Consider the following 9,686-nt stretch of genomic DNA (forward strand, 5'->3'; position numbering starts at 1 on the left):
TTGTGTGAACGTGGACAGTCCCAGCTGAAACCCCCAAAGCCTGTCTGCAACATAAAGACAATGCAACAAAATAAAGAGTATTTATTCTATTTCTCCCTTTTATCCTGAGCAGAGCAATCAATAATTTTATACAGCAAATAAATGTTTGTTTTAAATGGAATTTCCCTTCTCCATCTAATAAGCCAATGTGCACCTTCCACTGCTCAGATCTCCTTGGACACTGCTGGAGCCACCTGGTTCCTACAACGTTACAAATGGGTTTGTGTGCCCCGTTTGCATTAAAACACCACAAATTAGGTTCTGGGTACTGGCTCTGCTCCAGTGGACACGAGAGCATCCGCATTCCTGCAGAGTTACAGTGCTTCCTCCACAGCCTGGATTTATATCCACATCCAAACCAAATAAATCATCAACCACAGCCCCTAAACCAGCTCACTTATCACACCAAGTGTGAATAATGAAATGTCATAATATTTGCCCAAGACACGTGGTTTGTTTGCGTTCAATAAATAAAGTCTGGAAGGGGGAAAAGAATCAAGTCGAGGTAATGCCTCCTCTTGGTGCTGGCCATTGCTGGGAGGGGGAATGGCCTCGGGCAGGAGGGGGGGAAGAGCCCAGCTGGACCCAGGGGACACCCCCGTGTGCTCAGCACCCCCAGGGGAGGCTGTAGAGCCCAGACAAGGCTGGGCCAGGGCAGGCAGACACAGCCCAGGGGGTTCTGGGCTCTGGGACACTGCAGGGACATGTCTGAGCATCACCCCAGCCCCTCTCAGCCCAGGGAACAGGAACTGCCACTCTGGGGCTTTGGGCAGCTGCTCCCCCCCAGAGCAGGTTTGCAGGGGCACATCACACCCACTGCTACATGAAACGTTCCTCTGGTGGCCAGGGGACAGGAGGCTCTCCCTGTTGCTATATTTGCAGCCCCTGGTTCCCAGCAGCTGTCAGCAGGCTGAGCTGGGATATTGTCAGCTCTGGCCCCGGGTTAAAGCTCCCCCATGGTGCCAGTTCAGGCCCCCAGGCCAGCAGAGTGGCACAGACACAGCCTGGCCATCTGCCCTGGCCCCACAGCTGCTCCTCTGCAAAGGGAGGGTGGCCAGCAGCCACCCTGGAGCCTGAGCCCAGCCCAGAATTCAGCTTTTAGCCAGAGACAAGAGAACCACAATAGGTCAGAGGCAGAGCAGGGTGGGGAAGAGCAGCTGAAACCCCCCCCAGGCAGAGCTCCCAGAGCTACAAATAGGACTGTGCTCTGTGCTGGTTATTGTGGGGCCCATCCTGCCCCAGGGCCTGAAAGGATTTCATTTACAGGCGTTTGGAGCCTCCTGTGCCACAGCCAAGGAACTTCAAACCCCTCTGTGCACCTCACCCATGGGACCCATGGGGACCCACAGCCCCACCTCTCCTGCCCCCTGAGCACCCAGACACTGCTCTGACCTCCAGCCCCACACACCCCTCACCTGGGCTGGGCTCACACAGAGCCAGATCTGCCTTCCCAGAGGGTTGGACACAGCCACAGGGGTTTGGTGCTGAGGAGGAGCAGCCCCCAGCCCCCAGAGCCCCCCAGCCCCCCGAGCACCCCCAGCCCCCAGCTCCCCCCCCAGCCCCCAGAGCCCCCCCAGCCCCCAGAGCTCCCCCAGCCCCCAGAGCCCCCCCAGCTCCCCCCCAGCCCTCCCCACAGACCAGGGTGCACAGGCCGGGGGTTGTGTATCACAGGAATCTGATATTCATAGACTTTCTCTCTCTTTTAAAGGGCAACACTCCTTGTATAGAAACAAACTACGACAACAACTTGAATGATGAATCGCCCTTCTTCTGTACTTCCTCTGTGAAATTCAATTTTAATTGATATTAAACATGACGGAGCTTCTGCTCAAACTCATCTTTGCCAGCCACGGTTCCCATTGCCTCTGCAGAGCTAATGCCAACACATCCCTGCCCTCAGCATCCTCTGTGGCACCAGTCCTGGAGGGCTGAGGCCCCACCTGGACACAGGAGCCCCTTGCTGGGCCAGGGCAATGCCCCAGGGCTCTGCACAAACAGCTCCAGCAAGGCTGGATTCCCCAGTGATGCTGACAAAGAGGAGCTCCCAACTTCTCCCTCTTTACTATTCCTTCCCTGCAGTTCTGCTCTGTTCATTTTCACAGGAGCTTTGATCTCAATGAGGTTTATTTCTGCTCTATTCTCCTCTGCCCAAGAAAAATAAATCTATTTTGCTTGCAGGGTCTCAGCAGCAGGTTATTTATCTGACTTCTAGAAGGCTCCCAGGTGCTCGGCCCCAGCCCCAGAGCCTGCCCAGGTGCTGACAGTGAGTTCCCAAGAGCAGTTCTGCCCCTGAGCCCACCCGTGGGTGCTCAGGGTGGGGCAGTGGTGGCTGCCGGTTTCTGCACAGGGAAACGTGGCACCACTTCTTAACAAACCTTCTCACACTGAGGGGTTTGGATTTCAGTGAAAAAACCCCTCCATGGCACCATTTTGGGGCAGACCCTGAGCAGGTGTCCCCTGCCCTGTGTGTGACTGTCCCTTTACACGGTGCCCCACTCACAGCCCGAGGTACCGGGAAATGCATTTATTTATAGAGCCAGAACATCCCTGCCCGTGCCCTGCCGGGGACACTCACTCCCTGCACGTCCCCTCCGTGGGCACATCCCTGTGGGGGCCACCACCACCAGAAATGCCACTAGAAATGTCACCGGGAGGGAGGAGAGCGCCCAGTGCAGCACAGCCCTGGGGACAGCCCTGGGGACAGCCCTGGGGACACCCCCAAAGCCCCCCAGAGCCCCCCGGGTGGGGCTGCCTGAGGACACAGCACAGAAATTCCCATGGGGACAGTCCCCACCAGGCAGGGCACCCCCGTGTCCCCAAAATCCGGGTCTGGCTCTGCCCACAGCGCCAGGGCTGTGCTCACCCACCCCCGAGCCTGCCCCTCGCCCCCAGACAGACAAAAGAGCTGATTCTGCTGGAACAGCCTGCACAGATTGTGTGAAGGGCTGGGGCATTGAGCAGCACAGCCCTGACACAGGATCCAGCCAGGAACAAGCAGGTCCAGCCCTGCAGCTGCTGCCCAAAATCTTGGAGTGTGGAAGGATTTGACTTCCAACACTCCCAAGGTTGGGATCTTCTGTGGGGCAGCAGAGGGAGATGCTGGGATGTGGAACTGGTGCCCCCAAAGGGTTTTCCAGCTTGTCCTTGCCCAGAGCAGGAGCACTGATGGGCCCTCCTCTGCCAGGCTTGCACTGACAGCACCAGGCTCACAACCCCTGCCAGCTTGTCCCCTCTCCACAGGTGCCTGTGGGGGAATCCTGTGGGTTCAGGGACTTTCCCAGCCCAGCTGTGCCCACTCTCTCCCCACAGAGCAGTCGGGGAGCTCTGTGACCTCTGCACTCCCCTCGGTGTCACCCAGGGGTGTGTCACTGCCCTGCTGAAAGCCCCAGGGATGGGGCCACAGGGAGGGGGGATAAACCAGCCCTGCCCAGACACTGATAATTCTGGAAGGCAGCAAAGCCTTTTGCCTTCAAATCCCTCCCCTGCAGTGCCAGCCGTGCCCGTGGGCTCTGCAGGGCACTGCACCCTCAGCCCCTGTGTGGGCACCTCCAGGCTCCCAGGGGACACATCCCTCCCTCCCTGCCACCCATCCTTAGGGGATAAAACACCCACCTCTCCCTACCCCTGTTCTGTGAAGTGTTTTTTCACAACAGCGTCACTTTTAAATAAATCTACACATTATTATGGGCAAGAGCTCACGGGAGACATTGAGGAGGATTAGCAAAGTACAGCCCAAATTAAATAAGTCTTCATTAATATACAAAGTATCCCTGGGGGAAATATTTTCACCACTATGGTCCTGTGGGTTGGTCTTGGATTTCCTGGCATTTCTATGGCTGGAAAAGCTGGAGCCCACAGAAAGCAGGCTGGGACCACAACCCTTCTCCTGGGCTCTGGGTGAGCCTGAGGAGCTCTGGCCACCCCAGGGCCATGTGGCCTCTCTGGGTGACATTCACAGACGTGGTTCCTGCTTAATTTACAGATTTACAAACGATTTTTTTCAAGCTTTTGAGGCCTTTTGCCCCAATTTGGGCATCGTTTCTCCCACCAAGGGACAAACCCCAGGCAGAGCTGGGCTGGGGGGCTGCACACACAGCCCAGCCCAAAGGCCACCACCACCCCCCGAGGGGACAGCACAGGGGCTGGCCCCAGGAAAGCCCCTTTAAGGGACACTGGAGGGCGGCCTCAGGAGCCAGGACATTAATTTTAGCCTGGAGCAGTGCCAGGGGCACGGGGCAGCTGCTGCAGGCGGGGCCAGAGGCTCCCTGGGCTGCCCTGGCCAGCCCGGGCACAGTCCCCAGCCATGGCAGAGGAGCACAGCGAGGAGAGGATCATCATCAAGGACCTGCACACCAAGGAGATCGACCTGGTCAACAGGGACCCCAAGCACATCAACGAGGACGTGGTGAAGGTAGGGCTGCCCCTCACTGCCGCCAGATTTGGGGTTCAGACTTGGGGTGTGCTTGGCTGGACGTGGCCAGAGCTGTTGGTCCTTGTCCATGTGCCCTGAGTGCCACCCCGGGGCTGTGGGAGGTGACAGCCTGGCTGTGACACCCAGGGGTGACAGCCCTGCTGGCCAGGGGCACAGGCACTGCCCGGGTGCCATCCTGCCTCCAGTCCAGGCCACATTTCCTGTTCTTTGAATGGGCCCTCCAGTCTCATTGTGGCTTGAAAGTTTATGGAGACGCCTTCCTTTGTACCAGCAGGCTGGCAGCCAAAAATAACACAGAAATTAAATATAACCAGTTTAAAGGGGTGCTGGGGAAAGGCTGCTGGCCTGAGACAGCTCAGCCTCAGCACTGGACTGTTTGATGTGTGTTGTCCTGTTTGTGGCAGATTGTTCCCCCCAGGGCTGCAGCAGCCCCCAGCTCCCTCCCTCCATTCCCGACCAAGAGGAATTCCCATTCCAACTCTTGGGCTTCCTCTAGGCTCCCTGAGAACTGCAAACAAAATCAGTCTCTGTTGGCCAAAGATAGTTCCAGCCCAAAGGAGAGCAGGAGGAGGTGGAGGGGGTTTGTTCAGACTGTTTGTGACTGTCAAGCTGAAGGGACAGAGCTGCTCACGGGCTCTGTACCAGGCCATTCCCTTGACAGCCCTGCTGAGACACCAACCTCAGTGTGGGCATTAAACCCATCACAGCTCCAGCCACGGTGTGGGCAGACTGAGCCCCCTGGGCTGGGCTGTGACAGTGACAGTGACAGCCATGGATGGCCCCGTGCTGGCACTGCCCCAGCCTGGGTGACAATGCCAGTGCCTCCCTGGCCACCCACAGCCCCCCTGCCCTGGCACATTCCTGCCTTTTCCCACTCAGGAGCCCCAAACCCTGCAGGGACCCTCCAGGCTCCCCCAGAGCCGTGACCACGCTGCTGCTCCGGCAGCCCTGGAGCCTCCAGAGCTCAGCATTCCTCATTCCTGCGCCTTAAAATAGCCCGGCCGATAGGGCTGGGGAGGAGGGCAGAGCCAGCCCGGGCGGGAGCTGGGCTGGGACAGCCAGGGGCACATCCACACCCCGGACAGGGAGTGCTCTGCGGGCAGGGGGGCAGAGCCGCCAGCAGGGACCTGCAGGGCTCCAGGTGCTCCAGGGCTCACCTGGCCCCAGGTAAACACCCCGAGCATCGCAAAGCCACAGGCACAATTTGGGATCATTTTACACTGGCCATGGTGGGTTTGCTGAGCTTCACAAACCTCCCCCAGCACAGGCACAGAGCCCTGCACGGCCACGCTGGAGACCTCAGGAGCCTCCCCGCCCTCGATGGCTCTATAAAGGGGCAGTACCTGCGTGTGCTGGGCCCTCCAGGCAGCCCCGGGGTCCAGGACCAGCCCCGGGGTCCAGGACCAGCCCCAGTCTGAACCTCCACTGTCCTCCAGACCCACTCCCAGCACAATAGGGCAGAGCCTCTGCTTTTATACCCCGCTGCTCCCTGCATTCATTGATCCCTGATGAGCCCACCAGGCAGGTGGGCAGTCACCTGGGCCAGCCCCAGCCCTCCTGGGCTCTCCAGGGGCTGCTGGTGGCACCTCAGGGCCAGCTCTGGGGGCTGCTGCCTCCTCATTGTCAATGCTTCCCTTAGCACCTCCTGCTCACTCCAGGAAATTAAAGATGACACAGAGTGATTTTGTGATCCAAGTGGTTCCAAGAGCAGAATGGATATTGTGGTTTAACATGAGCATGGACACGTCAGCTGCCGCAGGGGAGCCTGGGCTGCTCTTCAAGACAAATAGCTCAGCTTATACATTCCCTGCGAGTGAGTTACACCCCGAGGGGTCTCTGCCTGGAGTTTTGGGGAGTGTGTGTCACTCAGAGACACCCCCAGGGCCTGCACAAATGGCAAGGGCAGGGCTGAGCCCCAGCTCCCTTCCCCAGGAGGAGCGTGGACAGACAGCACTGAGCACCTCATCCTGCGGTTATAAATAAATAATCCATAAATCCAGAGGGCTGCTGGATCTTTATTAGCACAAACACCTTCCTGCCGAGTGGGCGGCCACGTCCCTGAATGCTAAAAAAGGGCAGGAATGGGCTCTGGCTGCCTGTGCAGCCAACACTCCCACGCACAGCTCCTGTTCCAGGGCCCTGCCTGTCCTCACACCTGATTCCCCACACCAGGGGAGGGGACAGGGGCTGGGACCCCCCCAGTGAGGGGCTGAGCCACCATCCTGCTGCCCAGGGCTGTGCCAGGAGCCCTGAGCCACCTCCCATCACTGCAGGGCTTGGCCCTGCTCGGGGCTGCAGGGATGGGGATCCCCAGGCCCCTCCATGTGGGATCTGCTCTCACCCCATGCACACCCTCATCCTTTCCTCGGGCCCTTTGCTGACCCCAAACCCCCCTTGTGTCCCTGCTGTCCCCCAGGTGGATTTTGAGGATGTGATAGCCGAGCCCGTGGGGACATACAGCTTCGACGGGGTCTGGAAAACCAGCTACACCACCTTCACTGTCAGCAAGTACTGGTGCTACCGCCTGCTCTCTGCCCTCCTGGGCGTGCCCCTGGCCGTGCTCTGGGGCTTCCTCTTCGCCCTCATCTCCTTCTGCCACATCTGGGCAGTGGTGCCCTGCATCAAGAGCTACCTGATCGAGATCCAGTGTGTCAGCAGGATCTACTCCCTCTGCATCCACACCTTCTGTGACCCACTCTTCGAGGCGCTGGCCAAGATCTGCTCCAACATCCGCGTCGCCGTCCGGAAGGAGATTTAGGTCCTGGCAGCTGCTCCAACTGCCCTGGCACAGCCCCTCAGGGCAGGCTCCCTGCCCCTGGGCACACAGACACCCCTGTCCAGTGAGGACCTGCCCATAGACATCCCTGCCCTTGGGCACATGGACACCCCCCTGTCCAGTGAGGGACCTGCACAGAGACACCCCAGTGAGGACCTGCCCATGGACATTCCTGCCCTGGGGCACATGGACACCCCTGCACACTGAGGGACCTGCCCATGAACATCTCTGCCCTTGGGCACACAGACACCCCTGCCTGCTGAGGGACCTGCCCATGGACACCCCTGCACAGTGAGGGAGCTGCCCGTGGACATCCTTGCCCCTGGGGCACATAGACACCTCTGCCCAGTGAGGACCTGCACACAGACACCTCTGCACAGTGAAGGAGCTGCCCATGGACACCCCTGCCTGCTGAGGGACCTGCCCATGGACACCCCTGCCCAGTGAGGAAGCTGCTCATGGACACCCCTGCCCAGTGAAGGACCTGGCCGTGGATGCCCCTTGGGCACATGGACACCCCTGCACAGTGAGGGACCTGTCCATGGACATCCCTGCCCTGGGGCACATGGACACCCCTGCACAATGAGGGACCTGTCCATGGACACCCCTGCACAGTGAGGGACCTGCACACAGACACCCCAGTGAGGGAGCTGCCCAGGGACACCTGTGGACTGTGCATGGTGCAGGACCCGCAGCAGAGCCGGCTCTCAGGATGCTCTCTGCACATGGAGCAGCCCAGGCTGTTCATTACTCCACCCCAAAGGCAGAGAAGCCTTAGGAGAAGAGCAGCCCCTCAGGGCTCAGGAACAACCCAGAGAGGCTCCCCTGCCCTGCAGCAGCCCCGGGAGCTGCTGTGGAGGGCCGGCAGCACCTCCTGGAGCCCAGCCCCGGGCACAGCGGCAGGTGCCGGGTGAGCACTGAGGCTGCAGAGCTGCTCCTGGCACCGACCAAAGGCTGCCGCCCCTCCGGCCCTGCAGGCTGGGCTGGCACCGACACAAACCCCTCCCAGGAGCTGCTATTTGTGGCAAACAATTGCTGTGGTGGGAGCTTCTGCATTAAACCACCACACAAAACTTTTAGGGGTAGAACAGCTGAACCAAACCTTTTCTTTTCATCCGTGCTGGCATTTCAGCCAGGCCGTGAGAGCCAGACCAGCATGACAAGTGGTGTCTGCTCCCAGAGCCTGAGCTGATCCCGGGCCACCGCCAGCTGCCAACCCGCTGGTGGCACTTTGATGGTCAATCACGTCCCTGATTGTGGAGCGGGGTTGAGTGCTGTGGGCAGGGTCAGGACAGCGCAGGAGGCTCTGGGAACCTCACCTGGGAGACAGGCTGGGCTCTGAGCAAAGCTCAGGTTCCTTTCTCAGACACAGGGGCTCAGTGGGTGCCGAGGATGCTCCAGCCGCAGCAGTGTGTGTGTGTGTCCCATGGACAGGGCTGTCCCTCCCCTGCGCCCCGGGATGGGCCAGAGAGGTGCAGGAGGGGCAGCACCAGGCTCTGCCCAGCATCAGGGGACTCACACCCAGCCCGGGTTTGGGGTGGGGAGGGCAGAGGAAGGTTCCCCTGCTGCTCCAGGGAGAGAGGAGCGAGGGGCAGGAGGTGCAGGAGGTGCAGTTCAGAGCTGCTTCCTCCCCTGTCCTGTCAATTAATCTGTCAGTCCCTCTTCCCCGGAGCTGCACTTTCACTTTGAGGCCCTTGAATGCTCGTTTGGCTCCAGCCTTAAGTGCTCTGCTGAACCAGGGCCCAGAAGGGCTCGTTGTTCAGAGGCTGTTCTCAATTGTCTCCATGTGCTCCTTCCCCTTGGCTTCCAGCAAAGCCAAAGACTCCTCTAGTGCCATGCCAAGGATGAGAAAGAGCCAGGATTTCTGCTGGAGCTTTTCCAGGGGCTTGGGATTGTGTGCTGCTGTTATTGCACAGCAGTGTGGTACCCGAGCTCCAGCAACAGCAGGGCTCAAGAAGGATGGAATGATTTAAAAAAGAAAAAGATACTTCAGTAATTATAGAGGGAGTGGGGGAAAGTCTCAAAAAAACATTTCATTTTTTTTGTGTGAAGAAAAAATAATAAAAATCAATTGTATAATGGGCTTATACCAATTCTAATTTGTTGTTGTTGTTTTTCTAGTAGTTCTCTGCCTGAACCCAAAAACCCCTGAAATGCTGCTGTCTCCACCAGAGTGCTCCCAGGGCTCCCAACACCCGGGGCACTCACCACTCACCTGTCAGCACCTTTGTTTCACTTTTGAGCCACCTGAAAAGCTTTTTGGCAGCGCAGTCCCCTGGGACACTCCCTGGGCACTGCCCAGCTCAGCATCTCCAGGTGTGAGGCACCACCAGAAACTGCAGCCAGGGCTGGAGGGCAATCCCAGCCTGTCCCAAAGCTCCCTCTGCCCTCCGTGCATCCACCCCAGTAACATCCACTGCCCCTTCTCGTCCCTCCCTG

The 9,686-nt window shown here is 59.0% G+C and overlaps 1 protein-coding gene across 1 annotated transcript; it reads left to right on the top strand.

Annotated features, from left to right (window-relative positions):
* The first annotated feature begins 4,317 nt into the window (after positions 1 to 4,317).
* CAV3 (caveolin 3) lies at positions 4,318 to 7,260 on the top strand. The gene is made up of 2 exons (XM_083869687.1): positions 4,318 to 4,450; positions 6,888 to 7,260. The coding sequence occupies exons 1-2, from the start codon at positions 4,343 to 4,345 to the stop codon at positions 7,227 to 7,229; spliced, it is 450 nt and encodes a 149-aa protein (XP_083725813.1). The 5' UTR covers positions 4,318 to 4,342; the 3' UTR covers positions 7,230 to 7,260.
* The last annotated feature ends 2,426 nt before the right edge of the window (positions 7,261 to 9,686 follow it).

This window comes from Zosterops lateralis (genome assembly GCF_965231275.1).
Source record: "Zosterops lateralis genome assembly, chromosome: 11".
NCBI lineage: Eukaryota > Metazoa > Chordata > Aves > Passeriformes > Zosteropidae > Zosterops > Zosterops lateralis.